This window comes from Pangasianodon hypophthalmus, chromosome 17, assembly GCF_027358585.1.
Source record: "Pangasianodon hypophthalmus isolate fPanHyp1 chromosome 17, fPanHyp1.pri, whole genome shotgun sequence".
In the NCBI taxonomy this organism is placed as follows: Eukaryota; Metazoa; Chordata; class Actinopteri; order Siluriformes; family Pangasiidae; genus Pangasianodon; species Pangasianodon hypophthalmus.
In genome coordinates this window covers 16484052-16507160 of record NC_069726.1, presented here as the reverse complement: position 1 = coordinate 16507160, position 23109 = coordinate 16484052, and the positions used below count along the sequence as shown (strand labels likewise).

Sequence of the window (23109 nt, the reverse complement as noted above, 5' to 3'; positions counted from 1 at the left end):
TAGGTTCTGCATGGCTTGATATTCCATACATGGAAAGCTTTAGTATCTGATGTTTTTTGCCAGCTTGATCTTGATCATTGTTGCCCTATTAGGAAATTGAAAATATTAGTGCAGTTGTTGAACCTACTTGTGGTTTATGAGAAGGAGAATTTCTCAAATGTTCTTTCAGTATGTAAAAGATTGTTTTGTTTTCGTTCCAGGCAGTGAGTGAATTCTGTTACTATTTGGCGGGGGAGAGGGTTTACACTTGTTTCAACACATTGCTGAAAGCTCATACTGCTTGATGCAAAAATATTTGCTTTCTGTTTACCTTGTATATGAGCCACAGACACTAGCTGTTAATCTTGCACAGATGTTTTATGCTTTCTTTTTAACACTGTGAACCACAACCAAAATAACGCTATCCATGCTATAGCACTGCATAAGAACACGGTTTTCATTCTACCCCAGCATTACAATTTTAGATTATATCTTTCTTTTTTTTTTAAGGCATTGTATTTGCCTTATGCATATAAATACATTTTTTATATATATATATATATATATATATATATATTGTAGTGTATATTGCAGTGTATATATATATATATATATATAATCCACTGCAGTAGAATGAACAATTGCGTGGCCCCGTATCAGACACATATGTAATCTAGAACCATGTATAAAATTGACATGGAAAGTTTGTATTTTTTTATAGTTCATACAGTTCTGAAAAAATCAGATCCAAAATTTGTACTCTGAATATAATGTCAGTTTTGACCATGTGCTTTCAGATATCCCAGGATTTAACAAAAGCTTACACTGAGTCCTTCAGAATGCAGCGTCTTCAGCCTTACACAGATTATGTGGTGCAGATGCGCTGTATTCATCATAAAGGTTTGGGCTACTGGAGTGACTGGAGTACAAATGCAACAGCTCGTACCCCAGAAGCCAGTGAGTAACTGCTGAATATATTTCCCTGCTTTAGAACAACTTTGGACAGCCAAAAAACATGAGAAAAATAGATACTACATAGTAAGAGCAATAATGATATTTATAGTTACTTACTATAAACTCCATTGGGGTGGTTTGTATACATTCACTGCTGGGAAGTTTTTTTTGTTTGTTTTTTTTTTTTATCTTTGGGTGTCATTGGATCTGAGCTACATTTGCTTCAGTGCCAGTGACTTAACAAAGTCTCTTAAATGAGACGTGTTTGCATGCTATTTTTCTAATATTGCCCTGTTTGCTTAGCTCCTGGTGGCAGACCAGATCTCTGGAGAGTCTATGAAGAGGACTCCAGTAACACTGTTGTTAAGCTGATTTGGAAGGTGAAATGTTTAAATTGATATGTCTCTGTTGTATAGCGTATGTTAATTACCATTTGAGTGTAGGACCCACTACACTGGATTATTGTGGATGATCGATAGTGTGAATTTTTCATGCATTCCCATTTTCTGTCCCAGGATCCTGAGAAGGCCAATGGTAAAATACTGGGGTATGATGTTACGGTTGTGGAAGATGGACATTCTGTGAGCCGTGCTGTCAGTTCCAAAGAGCATAAGTTCTCCCTTAAGGGAAAAGAGGCTTCAATCAGAATTACTGCAAATAATTCAGCAGGAGTTTCACCTGCAGCCATGTTAGAGATCCCAAGACCTGGAAGAAGTATGTGAACATTTAGCCTTATTTGTTCTACTAAAGAAAAATGTTACACTAATGGAATTTGCACACTGGTGTTTATTCTTATTTATTTTATTATCTGTATTGAATATGAATATTAATTTATTTAATTGTTTAATCAATCAAGACATTGTTTATTAGAAAACATGTTAAACATTTTAATTGTTCTAATAATGTTAATGGTTCTAGTAATACTAATGGTAGAGGAGTATTACACTGTATGACTAAAGTTTTGTGGACACCTGACCATTACACCCATACATATTTTTAAACATCCCATTCCAAATTTAGTCCCCCTTTGCTGTTATTAATAACCTGCATTCTTCTGGGAAGTCTTTCTGCTATATTTTGGAACGTGGCTGTGGGGACTTGTGCTCATTCAGCCACAAGTGCAGTAGTAAGGTGGGGTACTGATGTTGGGCATGATGGCCTGGGGCACAGTTTGCTATAAAATAAAATGGAGTCAGTGTTATTTGTGACTGTAGGACTGAACAGAACTTGACTCACCTAAAATGGCCACCACGATGTCGTCCTTCAGGATCTCTATAGATCCTCGGCCAAGGAAATACAGGGCAGTGAGCACATCCCCACAAAGTACCAGGGTATCGCCTGGCGGTGCGTGTGTCGTCTTAAAGCGCATGGCCAAAGCACGCAAACACCCTTACAGCCCTGCAGCAGAGACTGATTGAGATGTAGACAGATATCTGCTTGCAGACACTCAGGAAATCCCTTTAGCACCTGCAGAGAGACAGAGTGCGAGAGACATTCACACAGAACAGAGAGAAAGAAAGTCATAAAAACAGGTTAATGCATGTGCAGTGATGGCAAGGCTGAAATGAACATGCACCTGCTTTTGGCTCTATAATTAAAGACACTCTGCAAGACAGGAGAAATTCAGGCCGTAATTATAAGGTTTGGATTTGGTTTGCTTTTACAGATGGAAGATGAGAAACACAGCACAATTGCCATTTGTGTTGTCCTTTGGTTTTCAAAACTTTTCTCTTGTCTGTACCAGGGTTGCCAGGTTTGCTTGACAAAAGCAGTCCAATTTCTGTTCAGTTGTCGCCACATATAGTGTAATATTCAAAAGTACTCACCACAAAAAAGTTATTTTTTCCTCTAAATGGCTTTCCACTAGATTTTGGAGCGTGGCTGTGGGGATTTGTGCTACAAGATTCAGCTACAAGAGCATTAGTGAGATCAGGCGCTGATGTTGGGATGTCGAGGAGGTCTGGGGTGCAGTCAGTGTTCCAGTTCATCCCGAAGGTGTTCAGTGGGGTTGAGGTCAGGGCTTTGTGCAGGACACTAGAGTTCTTCCACTCTAACCTTGGCAAACCATGTCTTCATGTACCTCGCTTTGTGCACAGGGGCATTGTCGTGCTGGAACATGACTGCAGTTTGGAGAAGAACCACATATGAGTGTGATGGTCAGGTGTCCACAAACTTTTGGCCAAAGAGTGTGTATTTTAAGAGCTAATATATCACAACAGTATACAGTATCTTTCAGTCTCTTACTATGCTGTCACAGGAGCGTTACAAAGGGTTATGTTGTATATCTTATTAATGGTAATATATGTTAAACTGTCAATGTAAATATGTGATATAAATTGATGGTTTAAATAATTGATGGTTTAAAACCATTTCCTTTCAAGTTTGAAGTCACATTGCACTAAGTTGTTGTGATTTCTGTTGCAGATCTCCCTCCTGGAGTGGAACAAGTGAATTGCTTAGCGCAGGATGGCCAGCTGTGGGTGAACTGGCTTCCACCATCCCATAGGCATCCCACTGAATATGTAATAGAATGGGTTTCAGTGCCTAATAAAGAGATCGGCTGGCAAAGAGTGTTGAGCAGTGCCAATAATGTCGCCATTAAAGGTGATTACCTCTAAATGCAGATTTGTGCTGTGATTTTGCAGTAATGAGCAGTGAATAGTAAACGAAAAACCAATATCATTATGCTTTCAATATTTGAATACTTTTACAAATCGGTCTAATGTCCACATGGCCGCCATTTTCAAGTGTTCGAACGCATCTGAGTACTGACTAGCACAGGAGAGCAAAAACAAGCAAACAGTGTATTTAATCATCAGCAATTTTCATAATTTTATAATATTACAGCATGTGAGATTGGGGGGAAAGTGGGTGGGGCTTTCAGGTGGTGTCAGTTAATATCAGAGAGTTGAAAACACCTGCACAACTGTCAGTCATTTGAGATTAATATGCTGATTGGCTTATTTCCCATTTTATTGGGGAGGAAAAGAAAACTCTTGGTGTACTTTCTAGTGATATTCTTTCTAGTTGTATTAGCATACTCCATTGTTATAATATATGCATAATATATATTATAAAATAATCAAAGTAAACGTCACTGGATATCATGAGAGTGTAAGGCTGATGATTAATCGGTATCAAATGTATATGTTTCTAAGTGCATTCTCAATAATATCGTGCTTGATATAACTGTTATTATAGTTTTATGAGGCTCAATTAACTAAATTTTGTGTTTCAACTATTCAGAGTTAAAGCCATTCAAACGCTACAACATATCAGTCTACCCAATTTATCGGGTTAGAAACCACAGCTCCTACTGTCCAGGGACACAAGTCACTGTACAAGCCTATCTCCAGGAAGGACGTATGTATAATATTTTTTATGCTTTCCACACACTTTTCTATGATAATGTGAGTTTAATATGTAACCCGTTATTTCCTTTTGGATTCACTGCTAGTGTAGTGATATTTGAATGTAACTTGTACATTGGTGAAGATACAGAACATTTGCCTGATTTAACTTTGTTAACATGTCAATCTTCTTTAAAACTCCAGCTCCTCTGAAAGGTCCAGGTGTTAATGTGACTGCAACAGGGAAAACCAGCGCTCAACTGAAATGGAACGAAATTCCTATTGATGATCAGCAGGGCTTTCTCATCAATCAAACAATTTTCTACAAAACAGGAAACAATATGCAAAGTAAGGCAAATCAGTTGTGATTACTGATGTATGTATTTTGCTTTGCTTTCTAGTTTCAGTGGAAGGTTCAGTGAAAAAAAAAGTAGGTTATTGTAAAGAAGTGTGAAGACCTTTTGTGGCTCATGACCTAATCTGTTTGGCAGATGTTGTGGTTCCGTCTAACACTTACTCGTACAAGCTGACTGGACTGGCTCGTGATAGTCATTATGATGTATACATCATGGTGACCAACCAGGCGGGCTCAAAAAATGGACTTAATTATAATTTCCACACAAAAAAGTATGGTATGTAGTCTTTTGAGATTCCTGAGTTTATGTACTTTTTGGTACATTATGTCTTGTTTAAATTGTGGGTGAAATTCCAGTGTTTAGCCTAAACAAAACAAAAAACAAATTGCCTGTGTGTTGCAATGTGGACAGACAAATGCTACATGCCGAAAACGTGCAGCTGGAAAATTCATGATTCATCGGTTTTAAAATGAGTTCACCATAAAGGTGTGAATTTCAGTTGTGAAGTTCATGTTATGCTGTTGCACAGACTGTAACGTGGTAGTTTCCATGACAAGTAGAAATGAAAATACAGTTTAACGTTTTCACATTTTTCAGATGTTTCACTAATAATGTGTGTTTATTTCCACGTGCAAATTTTAGACGATGGTGAAATCGACCTGATTGTCGTGATGGTGTGCTTGAGCTTCCTGTTCTTTGTACTTTTCATAATGTTCTTCATCATCAAGAAGAAAGAATTGTGAGTCACCACACACATGTAACAACATGATGTTGAAAGAGAAAATAGAAAACTAGTAACTTTAAGCAGAAGTATAAAAGTGTCAGATATTTTAGCTTTTAGCTTTATTTGTATAACTGGTTATATTATATTGGTCACCACACACACACTATATATTTACAGTATGTACTGTATTTTCAGGAATTACACTTAGACTATAAATTTAAAAAAAGATCCCTGTCTTTTTTTAATAATTTATGTAAAACACTAGCTTAATATGTTTTTAAATCCCCAAGAAATCACTAAGATTGCCTAAATTTTCTACATTTACATTCATAAGGTTCCATCAATATATAAAACATGACCTCCATCCATCCCAAAAAGCTGTTAGTAAAATTGTATGCCAGTTAACTTAGAGATAACTTGAGATTTCAGTATCTGCCTTTCAGTTTGGATTGAAGAAAGAAGATTTTTCTGTTCTTTTCTTCACATATCCCAACTTTTTAGGAAACTGAGGTTGTGAAATTGTTTGTGATTTACTTAACAATAAACACACCTATCAAAATATACTGCACAATAACAACCAGGATTTTATTCATGACTAACATTAGTTGTCTAGCTTAGCTCACATGTTCAAACCAGATATAGTTTACATTTACCACATCAACCTGAAATAATTTACATATTGGACATAATTGTTTCAAATCTGCCTAACCCATTGTATATCACAAACAGTATTCTCTGCTTTAAATGGAAAATGTGGATTTAGTACTGTTTTATCATTTAAACGCGAAACTTTATGAATATTAGCTATTCAAAGGGCTATAACAATTTTAAGAATCACTTTTTTGAGTTTGGGTTAAATATATAATGTTTCTAACCTGGGTTGGAGATCTAATAACTGACTGTAGCCTAAGCTGTAAATCTTGGTTTCTGTCTTAAAAGAATACATTTTGTTGCTTGCTTACGTCTTTTCAAGGTTGAAGAGGCATTTCTGGCCGCAGGTCCCCGACCCGTCCCACAGCACTATTGCTAACTGGTCACCTGACTGTCCCAACAAGGTTCGTGAATTATACACTCTCCAGGTTGTAGTAGTAAGTAAAGCTGACTGGACTTCTTGAAGAATTTGCCATCTAAGTGTCCTGTGAACACAACTCATAGGCAATGAAGTGATTCTGATTCATGAGAATGTTATAACAAAGATCATTTTTGTGCATAAGAAGCTAATTACCTCTTTGCTCTCCCTCAGCCGGACACTCCAAAAGAAAGCATCCTGGCAGAGGTGAGCGTGGTGGAGGTAGACATGGATGATAGAAAGTCCCTGTGTGATGAGGATAAGGCAGTGATGCCACTCAAGAAGTACTTTTCAGAGGAGCGCAGCAGCGGCATCGGTGGTTCGTCCGGCATGTCCACTCCGCGCCAGAGCGTGTCGTCCAATGACGAGGCCGACTCGGGCCAGACCACGGCCAGCACTGTGCAGTACTCCGCTGTAGTGAGCAGTGGCTATAAAGGCCAGACCCCCGGCACACAGGCGGCCACGTTCTCCCGTTCTGAATCGACCCAGCCGCTACTGGAATGTGAGGAAAACCCAGAGCACCTGTCTGAGGCCAGCGGCCACCACACAAACTGCTACTTCAAACGACGTAGAGGCCTGGAGCAGCTGCACATGGACGAGGGAGAGGACCCTAGCTTTGGCTCTTTGAGCTTTAGTCCAATGGAGGAGGAAGACTCGCCCACTCTGACTGAGGATCCTCCAGGACCTGCCCCTGGTTACATGCCGCAACAGAGTGGCTACCGTCCACAGTGAGAGGACAAAAACACTATCAATGTTAGCGCAATCTTGTGCCTTCTTCTGGTGACCCGATTTTCATTGCCATGTTTCAAAGCCCATTTAAGTTTCACACTAACTGCTGCTAAATTTAAGAAACTGGTTGTCTCATGACTGTGTTGTTTCAGTTTTCAGATAAAATTATATTATTGCCATGTTTAATATCCGCATAAGTACTGGCAATGACAGTTTAATTTTGTATATTGACACTTTTTTAATTTAGTGTTTGAGTACTTGCAAGTTGCTTTTGTAATGTTACACATGCTATAGGTTTAAAGCATATACAGTACCCTCCAGAATTATTGGCTTTCATGAAAATGAGCAAAATATAGTCTATAGCATTCAATAAGTGTTATTTTAAACTCAAATGTACATGGAGATTGTATAGTTTTATAGTTTATAACTTTTTTTTTTTTTTCCAAAGAAAGAAGTAGCACCATTTTTCCCTACAAAACACTGCCTTGAAAAGAATAACTGCACTGAGACTCTTCCTGTAGTATCTACACTTGTAGAGGTATATTGCTGATAAAGTGTATGAGCAAAACATTTTGAACTCCTCTGACTACAACACATGATGCCAATTATGGTTTTAATGATGCTTGGTGAAGTTGAGGAGCTCTCAGAAGGGACTTCTTTCTTGCAACGCTTGCAAACAGCTTGTTGTTTTGAAAATAGCATTGTACAAGAATCAATTCAACTGTTCAGTTCTAAAACTGAGATCTCTGGGCTCTTTTCCTCCACCTGATTTTAAGGTGGAACAGTGTGTTCATGGGTCAAATTCCTGTAAAATTTCTAGCCATTTCAGACATTCTGGTTAAAACTGTGCCTAATGATATTTTTAACTACCTGTGTAGTTTTTATTTATGTAGCATCTGTCTTTTTTTTAAATTCCTTGTTTTCTCCATGGTAATGGATGATGAAGGGATTTTACAAGCCTGCAACCTTAAAATGTATAACCACAAAAACAGGATCATGGTTAAAGGCAACAACAGATCCTGTGGACCGAGTGCAAAGTTTTTCAAGAATGACAGTTTCTCTGCATTTATTTGAAATATTCTTTCGGGGTGTCAATAATATTGGCAAATATTTTTGAGAGAAAAAAATCTATTTTAAAAATGTTCTAATGACTGATTTTTTTTGTTAGAAAAAAATATAAATGGTTCCTCTTATTGTTTGAGTGTATATTTTGAATTATTGTGTGTAATGTTTCTTTTCTACAATAATTCTTGCATGTTTTTTATGAAGGGTGCCAATATGTCTGGAGGGCACTGTATAAGTGGCTGAGCCATTCAACTGTTAAGCCCAATGTAAATATTTACTCTAAAAGAGTAAGATGATGAAATTCATTTTGAGAAGGCCTTATATTCAGTCTAATGTGTTCAGTTACTGATTTACCTTTTTTTTTTGGTTTAAAGGAAAAGGTCTTGGATTTTTTTTTTTTTTTTTTTTCGGAATATAGTGAAGCTTTTATTATTTTGAAAGTATGTGCAGAAAGACCATTGCCACAAGTGCTTTTTAAAATGTTTCCCAAAGTTTCATCATGTACTTACCCCAGCTTAGGCACGATTAATTGTGGTTAGTATTTGTTTGTGACCAAGAGTTGGTTGTTTTGGAACGTTACATTTGTTGGACTGAGGTTGATTTTCAGCCTAATTCACTTTACATTTACGACTGTCAGTACTGACTCAGAAGTACTGGCACCCAGAGTGCGTTTTAGGACAAGTGAAATCTCTGAAGAATCTAGGACTTGTGTATTTCCCAAGTATTGTTGCACTTTTTGCCACCTACTATGGAGCTTCAGCCAGTTTTTCAGGATGTCCATACTCCACATGGATAAAAATTGTGTGTATGTATACAAAAATAACTCAACACTACAGTAATTTTGAAGTTAGAGAGCAGGAGACCTGTTTAATGCATGCTTTTTCACATATCCATTTCTAGTATCTTGTGAAAAGTATTCACTGACATTACACTTTGTAGTAACCATATGAGAAATAAAGGTTCATTTATCACAATCAGTCTTTTTTCTCTTTGAGTTCATTAATCCATATGTGCTTCAGGACATGCACAAACACAGCCAGAGGTAACAAGTGTACTAGAGTCCATTTGCAAGAAAAACATGTGGCTAGTACAACAGAAGATAAACACAAGGCACACAAACAAAACCTAATACACTGCCTGGCCAAAAAAAAAAGGTCGCTGTTTGGGTTTAAATAAGCAAATACTTAAGAGCCTATGATTGGATCATTACTGCAGTGATTAATGTTTCAGCTGGCAACAATTCTTTTAACCTTAACTGATGCAGTGTGTAGCTTCTCATTTCTTAAACAACCATGGCAGATTACGTTTCTCATGGTCGTGGAAAAGACGTTACTGAAGGGGAAAATTGAAAGAAAACAACTAAGGAGATTGCTGAAATCACTGGAACTGGGTTATGAAATGTCCAGTGCATTATTAAAGCCTGGAAGAATAGTGGTGAACCACCAACTTTACAGCAGAAATGTAGTCGGAAAAAAATCTTGAATCTGAGATCTTTAAAACGTTTGGTGAAGTCACATCGTAAAAAAATCGACAGCAGAACTCACGGCTATGTTTAATAGTGAAAGTAAGAGCATTTCCACACACACAATGTGATGAGAACTTACAGGATTGGGACTAAACAGCTGTGTGGCCACAAGAAAGCCATTTGTTAGTGAGGCTAATCGGAAAAAATGACTTCAATTTGCTCTGGAGCATAAAGACTGGACTGTGGAGCAATGGAAAAAGGTCTTGTGGTCTGATAAAATCAGATTTACCCTATTCCAAAGCAATGGGCGTGTCAGGGTAAGAAGGGAAATGCAGGAAGTGATTTACCTGTCATGCATAGTGCCTACTGTACAAGCCTGTGGAGGCAGTGTTATGATCTGGGGTTGCATCAGCTGGTCAAGTCTAGGCTCAGCCTCATTGTGCGGCAATAAAATGAAGTCAGCTGAGCACCTGAATGTACTGAATGACCAGGTTATCCCATCAATGGGCTTTTTCTTCCCTGACGGCACAGGCATGTTCCAGGATGAAAATGCTAAGATTCATCAGGCTTAACTTGTGAAAGAGTCGTTCAGGGAGCATGAGGAATCATTTCCACACATGAATTGGCCACCACAGAGTCCTGACCTTAACCCCATTGAAAGTCTTTGGGATGTGCTGGAAAAGACTTTACGGAGTGGTTAGACTCTCCTGTCCTCAATGCAAGATCTCAGCCAAAAATTAATGCAATTCTGGATGGAAATAAATGTTGTGAAGTTGCATAAGGTTGTTGAAACAATGCCAGGACGAATGCGTGCCGTAATCAAAGCTAAATGCAGTGCAACAAAATATTAGATTGTGCAACTTTTTTTTTGGCCAGGCAGTGTATATGAGAACATTGAGGATATATTGAAGTCTGGAGTATCTACAACCACATCCTGATTTTGCCAAGTTACCAGTGTCCATTGGTTCAACAACAACAACATCAACAAAAATCAGTCTGGACATCTGGTCAGCTCATGTTCCTGGTCTTTTTATCCACTATTCATCTGTGATCCTCTCTTAGAAGATGAAATTATTGTTACTCTATAATCTTCCATTAAAATGCAGTGATAATGCCATCTAAACATCCTAGCTATACATTATTCATGCCTGAATATCCACATTTTTTTTGCTTTTTTTTTTAACTATGAAACACATGAAGAAGGCTGTGCTTCTTTAAGTTAAATATTGACTGCCAGTTGCAAACTTGATCATGTGATATTAATAATAAACTAAAGTTGGCATGATACTGGGAGATACTTGAGTATCAGCTGTTATTGATAGCCATCTGATATTTTTTTCTTTAAAAATGATTTATAAAAAAATAAAAATTTTAAACTTAAAAAAATAGACAGGACAAAATACGTAGCTAAAACCACAACTTACACAAAACCAAAGCTTTCAGACAAAAATCATTTATGTTGCAATTAGAATAAAGTATAATGTATAAATATAATAAAAAATCAAGTGACTTTTTATATGTAAACATTTACAGTTCCAAAAATATTCTTTCCAAACTCAATTCTGGATCGGATCACTCTGATATCTGACGCACCATTTTGCTGGTATCGCCTGAATATCGATCCTGGGTATCAGATTGGTGCCATCTCTAGTAATAACCTTTTTTACTGCTTAATAAAATCATAAAGTACCAGTTATAATTAGACAGTTAAATAGCACACATTGCTAGCTGTGTATCTTCAGAGCTACTGCTTGCAAGGTAATAATACTATTAAGCTAGGTAGCCATCATTCACTGTGCTTCACTGTGCAGCTAGCTAGCAGCTAACTGATGTAAAAAAGTAAGATCTTTTAGCTTGGAACATGGCCACGGAGTATAATGTAACATATTAACCTAGCTATTTTAATAACTAAACAATTTAAGAAATATCTAATATCTGGCAACATTTTTAGGTTGAGTTATCAAAAAGGTTCTAACCAAAACTCTACCTCACTGTTAACTGCATTATGATATTAACAGTGAGGCATTAGGTATGCTAGCCAGCTACTTTAATGTAGCATTGCGCTGACATAACCCAGCTAACTACCTAGTTAACTTCAACTGCAGTCACTGTCTGATGCTACATAAATGTCAGATGGTGTAATTAAGGCTGCAATTTTAGCTAAACTTTTTTTTTTTTTTTTTAACTAAGGAAGTGAAAAATGAAGGTAGTACCAATATGATGAATGCTTTCTTAATTTATTCTAATTTAACTTCTTTGTTGATCCAAAAACACCTTCTACTTGGCAAATAATTCATCCTGTGTGTGAAAAGAACGTAATTCTGGGTATTACTGGTTACTGGATGCTCTGAATGCTCTAGATACACACATCACAGCTGTAGTAATGACACACAATAATAACATGAGGTTAAAAAAAAACTGACCACTGTGTCAAAGACGTCACTTGGTTGGGTGTTTCCCAGGTTCAAACATGTCCAACGTTACGTAACTCGTAAAGTAAGTTGCATTTTTGAGCTTTGGTGTCAGCAGTGCCTCTGTCTCATCTGACCATTGAGGTTTAGTAGGCGACTCCACAGGGCTGCTTATTGGGGTTTGCTTCCTGTACGGTGAATGACTAGGGGGGAGAGAACAAATTTCTGAAGTCTGGAGATCCAGTGATGGTACAGGAGGAACTCTTTGCTCTTTCCCTCCAAATGGCAGCTGTCCTTTTTCAGAAAAACTGGCAGCCAGTGGGGTGGCTTCTGTCTGTGATGTTGTTTTATGTGTTGCTATATTCTGGATATCTGTCAAAGCCTTCACTATAGCCATATCGTTTTTGCTTGTTGGGGCAACACTGATGACCTCATTGTCCACATGACATGGCAGAATTTTCTCTGTGTCCCTGCCTCCAGGCACTGGGAGTAGGCGCCACGGCTGGGAAAAAAGGCAGCATTTATTTTATGTGTCTACTTTTTATTTTTCAGCACCTAGAAACAACAAATAAGACATACCTTTCTACAATTGTCTGATGGCCACATGGACAGAGAACTGAATCGTGGGTCTGGAATCTTTTTACTCAAGAATTTCCTTTGTCTATAGGGGCAAGAAACAGTTATATCAACACAATATTTATTTCCACAGGTATTGTGGAACATGACAATACCTGTGGAAATAAATACTAAGCCATTATAGAAAGATAAGGTAGTTACTCACATCGTCACAGCAAGCATGGGCAGCAGGATCAGGCCAACACAGCAGGCAATCACAATAAGGAAAACTTTATCTGAAAATGGGAAGAAGAAAAAAGTCAGAGCTTGAAACTTTGCACATGAAACAAACTTGTCAGTAACTTTTACAAGCGCACATACCTTGAATTCACACTCAGACATTTAACCACTGATTGTAGACCAGCTATGGCTATGCACAATTTGTCAGCTCCCCCTCGACCATGACCCTGAGATATTACTGGTGTGGCGGCTCATTCTCAGTAAACCAGCGACTCTGACATGGTAGTGGCATTTTAGTAGGCAGTCCAGCAACCAAAAATATGCAGCCAACAGGGAAACTGTGCTCAGAAATTGTGCAGTATAGAAGCAGCTCCCAAGTGGCACAAAAGGAAAGTGTTTACCCTATCATCAGGAAATCACGAGTCTGAATCCTGATGATGCCACAGCCATCCATGGCCAGGAGTCCAAGAAAGCAAAATTGGCTGTGCTCTCTGGAAGGGAGGGATGGCACTACTCTCTGACCTGTCAATCGTGGGTGTCATATCATCGTTTATATCATCGTACCAGTACAATACAGTGTGACGTGACTATCATGACCGTGTCACTGCTATGCTAGGAATGGACCAACACCCAAATATCTGATCCGCAGGTACAGGATGTTCCAAAAGTCTTCATACATAGGGGAAATTAACACTTTTTAGCAAAATGTCTTCCAAAATCTTTCATACTTAGTTTATATTTATATTCTATATTTTGTTTCGGATAGCCTTTAAGAATGCCTTTGACAAAAGAAGAACATATTGAAATCATTCTCATGGCTGGATCAGGAAGCTGTCGTAAGGTTGCAATGGACATGTAAGTACATGCATAACGCCAGATGTGTTAACACAAGTTCATCATGAGTGAGAGAGACAACTCCGTGTGTTTTTACAAAGAAATGACAACCATGTAGAGGATGTTTTGTAAATAAAGTTACATTTTGCTAAAAAGTGTTAATTTCTCCTATGTATGCAGACTTTTGAGACACCCTGTATAATTACTTTGTTACTATACTTAAGTCTTACCCTTAACTATCTATCCTTGGGTTTTTTTTCACCTAATACTTTTGACTTTTGCTAACTACATTTCAAAATAAAAATCTCTACTTTCTAGTCACTATATTTTCAAACATCACTACATTTCTCTATACTCATATATTTTGATATAGTTAGTTATGAGTTTCAAGGAGTTGATCTAAAGTCCTAACAAATCTAAACTTTAACAGATGTGACGGTAAAAATGAGTCATAATTTCCATTACAGTAATCTATCTGCAACTATGTTGTTGCTCTCTCAACTGCACCCATGAGGGGTCACCACAGCAGATCACTGGTCCGCGTATTTGATTTGGCACAGTTTTTATGCCAGATGCCCTTCCTGACGCAACCCTCCCCAATGTTATCCTGGCCTGGGACTGGCACTGGGAACACACTGCTGCTCATAACCCCAGTGGCTGGGGTCGGTTCCCTGGCCGAGAATCGAACCCAGCCCTCAGCGGTGAGAGCACTGTGGCCTAACCACTAGTCCTCCAGGGTTATTAGCATGCTAGCTAACGTTTGGGAGATTAGGAATAAAGCTGTTGTTAATTAGCTTTTGCTGATGTTTTCCCACATTACTTGGTTCTTTGGAGAATGGGACACTTATTTACCATCAGTAACTAAAATAATCGATTTGAGGCAGACAACTTTTGTTTTGTGAATCTTTCTTGTACTTTTACTTTCACACGTTTAATAAAATAATGAGTTAATGCTTTACTACTTTAACTTTAATCAATAACGTGAAGCTGTATTTAGACGCTTTAGAGCTTTATTTAGATGAGTAATTACACATTGACTTTACTAAAGAATTTTGGTACTTTTATCATCTCAGGTCAGAAGGCTCTTGGTGGTGGGCTGATAAATTGCACAGAGTAACAGATGGGCTACAGTCTAACTGGTAAATAAAGTGATGTCTGGGTGTATGCCAAACAAGATAATAGATAAACTCTCAATAAAATAATAATTATAATTGAAAAAAAAAAATCATTGTGTAAAAAGAACTGTTAAGAGTTACTATTGAGCTTCGTTGAGAATATGATTGGCACACTCTTGGAAGAAGCAGCCACTGTACTGGCCATGACATAAACGCTGTACGCTGTTCTGGCCTGCAGGTCCTCCAAAATGACATGGTGCTGACTCGGTCCCACAGTGACATCTATACAAACAGAACATCAATATCTATGCAATGTCACCAAGTTTAGGCAATGGACTCCCACCCATATCAGACTTACTTCTGGTTTTTGGCTGATTGTATGTTTTGTAGAACACTGTGTAGTTCAGTACAAACGCACAGCACTGAGTTGGTAATACCGGCAACCATTGGATCTCCGCGTGTGTGTCACTAACCCCAGTCACTTGGACCCCAGACACCTCTGTTAGGGCTACAACAGAACAAAAGGTATACATTTTAATTAGAGTTTTAATGACAAGGAGAAAAAATGTGTTTGATTTGGTTTATCCAGAATTTCTCCATTGCTGATAGGAATACAGACAATTCTATTACATGGTTCCTCAAGGGTTCCTGGGACAGTGAAAGGTTCCTTAAGGGTGCTAGATGGAACCATTTTTTTCTAGTGTAGACTACTTAAAAGGATATATTTCAGATAATAATTGAAATTACATTTTTCCAAATCTGGCCTCTTTTATTTGTACTCACTTCCTTCTTGGCTGCAATTATGAAGAGTAGTTTCATTTCCAGGACCATCTTGATAGAGTGGGGTCAGTGACATGGTGTAGAGGGTGATAGGATCACCTGGCATTTAAAGAATATGTAAATATATAAAATGGATTTAAAGAATATATAAACACTGCCAGGATTTGATACGTGTACATACCCTTCAGAATGAAACTGGTTTCCAGGGTGTGCTCCCACATGTGGTTTTCGGCAGTACTGTTCCAGACTATTATATATCCACTGACAGGAAGACTGGGCTTCTCCCAGGTGATATGGATATATCCATGTTGGACAAACACACTAATATTCCTAACCGGAGGTAAATTTACCTCTGAATGGAAAACAAAAATAAACGTATTAATGGGCCTGATGGCATTTTAATTTCTTTGGTAATCTCACTAATAGCACAGCGCTGTTGAATTCTCTGTCCTGATTGTTCAGAAGGTGTTCTACAACGGCAACTCTGACAGTAGCGTCGGCTGTAACTCAAATCACAGGTTTGTAATGTATTGTTTTAAAACAATATTGAATCTACTCCCAGGGACTTGTATAAAGGACGCTCGTCATCATCTAATACGAATTATAAACAGATTATTAAAAAAAAGGAAAAAAGTCTGCTGGTAGATATAGTGAGATGTTTATTTAATGTTTATGAGTTTGAACCTGAACAGGATAAGAGTAACTGTCAGAGGTAAAGCTGTTTCCACCTTTGTGTTTTCTCAGTAATATGACAAGCTGCATTTTTTTCTGTCTTATTACCATCAAGAGAAAGTGAGGGAGTGACTGTTTATAGCTGCTATAACATAAGAGATTACAGGAATGTGTCGCTCTTTAATGAATAAAGAATTGCAAGTGTTGTTAAATTGCTGTGGTATAAAAAAAATTCTTTGAAACACTTTGAGATGTGCTGTTATAGGATAATAATCAATTTGAAAGAAATATCACACCACCCCTGATTCATCACTGATTATTTTCCTGTAACAGCCCACCTTGACATGTTTTATTCCTTGCTAAACTGTCTCACCTTCTGCCATGGCAGGTACCTCAATAGAAGCTTCATTGAGACTCGTTTCATTGCGAAACACAGCCACAGTTATTCTGTGTGGATGTTCATCTAAAGTAACAAACGTATGACTTTGGTAGGGCCCAAAGCATTCGGGAAGCCTCAGAGAGTCACAGAAGACACAATATTCATCAAAAGCTTTACATGATGGTGGGACTCCCTAAAAGAAACAAAAATCAGATCAGATCATTTCAGATTCATTCAGCGTCATGAACCTGACTGCTAGAACCTTCTTTAAATGCCATCCTACCTTCCACATAAGGTGCACTGTTCTTCTCCCCCTGTTACCCAACACACTTTTGGATCTCCAGAGATGGAACTGTAAGCTACTGACTGTCAAAGGAAGAAAATGTTTTTACTGAATGGAAAATAACATCATGTCTAGAAGATATGTGTTATTTTACACACAAAACTAATAAGGCTAGCAACTAAAATGGTACCATTGAGATAACTGAGTGCTGTAACAGCGTGGCTCCATGGGCTCCAGACTGAGCCGAGAAACCTACTGCGCACCGACACTGTATAGTTGGTACATGGTTTCACCTCAGTCACTTCCACACTGCTTAAGCCGATTTTCACGCTTTTCACCACAGGCTACAAGACAAGGATGATTGAGAGAAGCTTGAGAAAATGTGACAGCCATTGTTACAACACAGGTGGAAAATCACATGTGAAAACTTGCTCTCAAGTCAAAGCATCCAAAGGTTTGTGCAGCATGACTGATCACCTCACGGCACTGAGCGGTGAAAAATGAACTACAATGCAGCTTGGCTTACATTTCCAAAGGGCTTTACACAGTGTCCTATTCAGAAAGTCACATGCGCTTCACATGCTAGGGTATAGTTTTGCACATTTTTAGACACATCACATGTTATGGTTCATATATTTTACGCATGTGTTTTTATTTTCACTTGTGATTTTTGCACAGTTTGTCTTTTTTCCATGTTATATTTACATATATTGGGTGTGGGGTTTCATTTTTCATAATAATTTGAATGAATAGTCCTTTTTCACATATTGTGACATGAGGTCATGTGCAATATCAATGTTGAAACGTACCATCACAGGTTTTTCCATATGTGATTACATATTATTCACATAACCACATGTGAGTAACAAGGTCAAGCCCTTTTTTTTCTTTTCTAATTTCACTACTCATATTCAGGCACTTGTTTCTTTAAGGTTTGCCACGGGCAACAAAACTAGTGATGTACTGTAACATAAAACAAGTATGCTAAAATAAACACGATGCACACATCCATATAGATCTTGTTATATCACTCCTAGACTGCTAATGTTAGCTTTTCACTAAGAAAATCCTCAACTCATTATACAATAAATCAGAAGCATATAATATCTGGGTAAAATCTAAAGCTGCGTAACAACACATATTTATACACAACACGTAGCACACAGACTTTAATCATTCAGGACTTCATGCTGAGACACACCTCAGTATATGAACCGTTTTCATGTAATCGTATTTCACACTCCGTATCCTCCACGTCAATCCATGATTGCTGTTCAAACTTCCACGACACTCTGAGACCGGTGGGCAAAGGCTCAGCGATAACATCTCCTGGTGAATCCATTTGAACTAGAGCACATATATGACATGATCAGGCCAGGTTAAGCAATTCACAGAGAAACTGACTAACAGTGAGTGATTGTACCCAGGGTCCCCAAAACAATTAAAATAATTAAGCACATATTAGGCACATTTCACCAAGTGTCCATCTCAGGTGCCATGTGGAGCTTCTTTTAATTTTTAATATATAGTCAGGTCCATAAATATTTGGGCATTGACAAAGGTATTGTTATTTTAGCTGTTTACCACAGTATATTGGACTTGAAATGAAATAATGAATATGAGCTAAAAGTGAAGACTTTCTGCTTTAATTTGCGGGTATTTACATCCTAATCGGGTGAAAAAGAAGAATTACACATGCTCCCCACACTTTTTAAAGAACCAAAAGTAATTGAACAATTGGCTGCTCAGGTGTTCCATGGCCAAGTGTGTATACAAGAACACCATCCCAACTGTGAAGCATGGGGTTGGCAGCATCATGCCATAGGGGTATTTTGATGGAAAAGGGACTGCTGCACTTTAGAAAATAGATGGAATCATGAGGAAGTAGAATTATTTAGAAATACTGAAGCAAAACCTCAAGACTTTAGCCAGAACATTAACACTTGGGTCTTCCAGCAGGACAATGAACCTAAGCATACCTCCAAAGTTGTGATAAAATGACTTAAAGACAACAAAATGAAAGTACTGGAGTGGCCCTCAAAAAAAGCCCTGACTTGAAGTCCATAAAAAAAATTCTGGACTGAAAAATCTTGTCTGAGCAAGGAGGCCAACAAACCTGACTGAGTTACACCTATGAGAAGCTTGTGGAAGGCTACACCAAGAGATTGTTTGAAGTTCAAAAGGCAATACTACCAAATACTAACAAAGTGTACGTAAACCCACTGGAAATCTGATATAGTAAATAAAAGCTGAAATAAATCTTTCTCTTATCTAGTATTGTGAAATGACCTCTAATGGAAATAAAGCAGATTCTTTAATTGACTTAACACAGGAAATGTATTGGAACATGAAAGGTGTGAAGTCTGAATGTCTTTAGCCTAGGTGTATGCAAACTTTTGGTCTCAGCTATAAATGTATTTAATGTGTTTCATGGTGGACTTTTCTGTTAAACTAAATCCAATCCGTGCTGAACCTGACCTGCTGTTTTACAATCCGGCAGAAAAAAAGATTTTAATCAATGAAGTGCCAATTCCAGCTACTTACCAATAGCCCAACCCTCATTGTAGGTAACTTCATTGGAGCGAGCTGAATGTCCATAGGAATTCTGTGCACTCACACTTATGCTCAGTCTACTAGTTAACAGTACAGTCACATCATCCGGGAATGCACAATTTTTCTCCCGTGATTCACAACTATATTCTTCTTTCTGCCTGCAGAAATCCCACATACTTAAAAAAATACAATCACTCATTAAAAAAAAAAAATCAGTTCCCATAATCAGAGAAAGCTGGACAGTCACTTACTTCAGATGGACTGTGTACTTTATATCTGTATTGTATTGCTCATGATCCCACATACAGATTATTCTGGGCCAAGGTGGATCAGGATCAGACTTCATCTTTCCAATACATGAGACATTTTGGGGACTGCTGACAAGAGCTGAGAGAGACATCACGGGTGGACATTTGTATATTCAGCATAGTAAACATTGAGTTTTGCATTTTGAACATACAGTACTGTACAAAATTCTTAGCTATATGTACAGCTAAGAAAGCTAAGATGCTTTCAAAAATAAGTGAATGAACAGTTTCTCAATATTATATATTTATTTAAAAAATAAAATATTACTTTTGTAGGAAAATTACATATATATTTTTCTACATCATTTTGTTTTTCCACTTGATTGGTTTATTTTCACCTCTTACCTTTTTTTTTTAAACAAATGTAAGGCATGAAGGCATGTGTTTTCATTTCCCCCATGCTTTGTTTATTTTTGCATGTTAGTTTTTCCAAATGGAGGGCAAGTAGTGGGCATGTAGTTTTATTTTTTAATGGGATCACACAGTATTAACATTATGTTATATGTGTGTACTTAAATTCACAGTGTGCAATTTCAGGGCATGTACCATCGCATATTATTCACATAGCCAGATGTGGAAAATTATAAAACCTCTGTAACCTTTTTTTTTGGGACATTAACTGTTTTCTAATTTCCTTTCTATAACGCAGAAAATGTAACTAAACGCAGAATTACAATGCAGAAAATATATTTAAAAAAGTACGACAAAAAAGGTATAGCTTATTCAGTATATTAGGTGCATGCATATTATTATAATAGTTGGGGATTTGCATGTTTAACATGTTCAGTACTCACGGTATGTCTGGATGAAGGTGCCATGCAATAGGACAGGGGTAGTAACGTTTAAAAAACACTCCACTGTGCCTTTTTCTACAGAGAGATTGCGAATGGACACAGAGGCGAAGGTGGAGTTGAAGTCATAAAACCTCTCATCTATTTTCCTCTTATTGAGAGTCCAGAAGATTCTGCTGGGATTGAACGACGTCTTTGAGCGGCAGGCACTACTGGATGGAGTGCTGAGGAACATTGTTAAATTGGAACCATATGGGACGACTGGGTTCCTCGGAAAAATTTCACAGACTTCCTGATCTGAAGATTAAATAGCGTATAAATAGACGCATGAATTAAGGGCACGGTATCTCAAACAGCTAAATCTTATCAGTGAGGACAAACCAATAAACCTATTTACAGTGTAAACACAAGCATGGGAAAGGGGAAGTAAAATGTTTCATGTTCATAGATTTTTATTTCAGGTAAAAGGATGAATATTAGTAAAAAGTTCACAACGTGAGCTTTTGGCAGATAAAAAAAAGGGCCAAGCCCAAAATGGCAAATATTATGATTTTAATGGTCTTAACAACAAATCATTGGTCAGAAAATGAAAAAAAAAAAACGCACTCCTGAGAGCTCCTGTGCCACCATTTGCTGGTTTATTTTTGCTACAGTGAACTGTTTGGGGAAAAGCTAGAAAGAGGGAAATTCACTAATATAGTCTTCTTGTAAACAAAGGTAAAATCATGACAATGATTAAAATGTTTGATGTAAAATTTAAACTAACACATGTCTGGCTGGGTGTACAAATTTTTCCAAAAATATCTTCAGGAACGTTTTTTTTTCTTAAAAGATTAGTCATTATTTGGGTATCTGCCACACCTGATGCAGCCCATTAAGGGCCACAAGGCTTAAACATTTAAAGAAATCAGAGGGAAAAGCTATCCCATACTAACTCTATTTACTTTTACTAACTAATTCTTTATCTATTTGTTTAATTCATGCCCATTTCCTGACCAATAATTTGTTGTTAAGACCATTAAAAGTTTCAGATTTTGCCATTTTGGGCTTGGCCTATTTTTTTTTTTTTTTGGCCAGTTTCCAGTTTCACTCTCCTGTCCCTGCATTGCTACTTCTCTTTGTAGACCATCATTTGTAAACCTTTTGCATTCTCAGGAAAAAACCACTCAAGTGTGCACATCCTTGTCACTGGGGTGGTACCCTTGAGGGTACATCTTATACATATCTCAATCTTAAGGACCATTCTTATTCATTCATGTATAGCTTTTAGAGTAATTCTTTAAAATGTACACTACATGCAACAGAACCAAAAGCTGTGTACCACCCCAGTGCCAAGAAAAAAATAGTTCAGCACTCTTTTTCTGAGAGTGTGCCTATTACACTGGGCACGTGTGCTTTTCATTTGTTTTACAACACATTCTGAGAGCAGATGTGCATCACAAGCCAAACAGCACCATGACCTCTCCCAGGCATCATGTTTTGGAACTTCAGGTAGAAAACTATGCTTTTATTTTCCCATTTTTTTAAGCGACACGCCCCCAAGCAGATTAGCCTGTACACTCAGCTTATATGATGCCTGAAGTGCACTTAATGGAGTAGAGAGGCTTTTAACAGGCTGGGACATGCTCATCCACTTCCTTAGAATTAGATCCGATTTGTCAGAGAACTTGGATGCCATTTCCAGTAACATTGAACTGTTTAGTGTTTTTTTTCCCCTTAACACAACACATAAATAATGAATATAATTTGAGGAGATAAATATAGGTCACTCACCTCTACACACTACCTGAACAACTGCTGTCATAAGAAACAAAGCAATCCGCATGATTACTAATCCGAATTTCTAAAAGTGCAAACGCTTTGGTTTTGGTGTTGTCCCGGATCTTTAGCAGATCACCTTTCTGAAGCTGTAGATGGCAAAGAAAAGTCCCGACATTTCAGTCTGGTGTATTTCTGATCAGTCTGATGAATAAGCTGAAGAAATGTGCCACTCACTCACCCATTCAGCGCCTATTACTCAGAGCCAGTGGCCATCGCTGTTCTGTTCAGAAGCAATCCTGTTGTCATCGTGATCATCGCACTGCTGCACGATAAATAAAGACAGGTTCATTTTTCAGGTTCATGCGTTAACTCTCCTGGCACTCTTCTAAGAGCACTGTGTAATCGGAAGCACGCGCTTACAGAGGCGTTGCGACACGCACCAGTCTGTAGCTCATCATAAAGAGGAAATGCAATAACGTCGGTTACATTCCAAACAGCACAGCACACTAACACGAAATAATACGCCACAGTAGGTGGAGTAAAATCTACTTAGATGTTTTTACTAGAATAGCTGTTTGGCATGTGGCTAAGGAGTAGTAACTAAAACAAATAAAGTTATTCTGAACAAACACTCAAAAGGATCCAACATTCATCCAACTATCAATCTTCAGAAACCGGTTCATCCTGATTAGAGTCCCGGTGACGGATGGATTTATAAATCCTCGGCAGGAACCTA

The 23109-nt window shown here is 37.8% G+C and overlaps 2 protein-coding genes across 7 annotated transcripts in view; one reads left to right on the top strand and one right to left on the bottom strand.

Annotated features, from left to right (window-relative positions):
• The window catches only part of LOC113543547 (interleukin-6 receptor subunit beta), a 14721-nt gene extending 5521 nt beyond the window's left edge, over positions 1–9200 (top strand). Inside the window, exons 7-16 of the mRNA XM_026941852.3 lie at positions 777–936; positions 1237–1313; positions 1449–1647; positions 3358–3537; positions 4180–4296; positions 4488–4631; positions 4775–4915; positions 5282–5378; positions 6337–6418; positions 6607–9200. Coding sequence (XP_026797653.1) covers positions 777–936; positions 1237–1313; positions 1449–1647; positions 3358–3537; positions 4180–4296; positions 4488–4631; positions 4775–4915; positions 5282–5378; positions 6337–6418; positions 6607–7164 — 1755 coding nt within the window. The 3' untranslated portion in view covers positions 7165–9200. The remainder of the gene's footprint in view (positions 1–776; positions 937–1236; positions 1314–1448; positions 1648–3357; positions 3538–4179; positions 4297–4487; positions 4632–4774; positions 4916–5281; positions 5379–6336; positions 6419–6606) is intronic.
• LOC113543581 (interleukin-6 receptor subunit beta) lies at positions 9066–23109 on the bottom strand. Of its 6 annotated transcripts, none has more exons than XM_026941919.3 (17): positions 22794–23109; positions 22612–22695; positions 22386–22519; positions 20616–20909; positions 19765–19900; positions 19505–19689; positions 18162–18307; positions 17151–17304; positions 16961–17043; positions 16672–16870; positions 15808–15978; positions 15630–15725; positions 15205–15354; positions 14988–15128; positions 12884–12953; positions 12682–12763; positions 9066–12604 (listed from the first exon to the last, which is right to left on the bottom strand). In XM_026941919.3, the coding sequence occupies exons 3-17, from the start codon at positions 22435–22437 to the stop codon at positions 12131–12133; spliced, it is 2433 nt and encodes an 810-aa protein (XP_026797720.3). In that variant the 5' UTR covers positions 22438–22519; positions 22612–22695; positions 22794–23109; the 3' UTR covers positions 9066–12130. The 6 variants fall into 6 exon arrangements, with proteins under 6 accessions (XP_026797720.3, XP_026797722.3, XP_026797721.3 ...); XM_026941921.3 differs by having other exon boundaries at positions 22612–22692; XM_026941920.3 differs by having other exon boundaries at positions 22814–23109.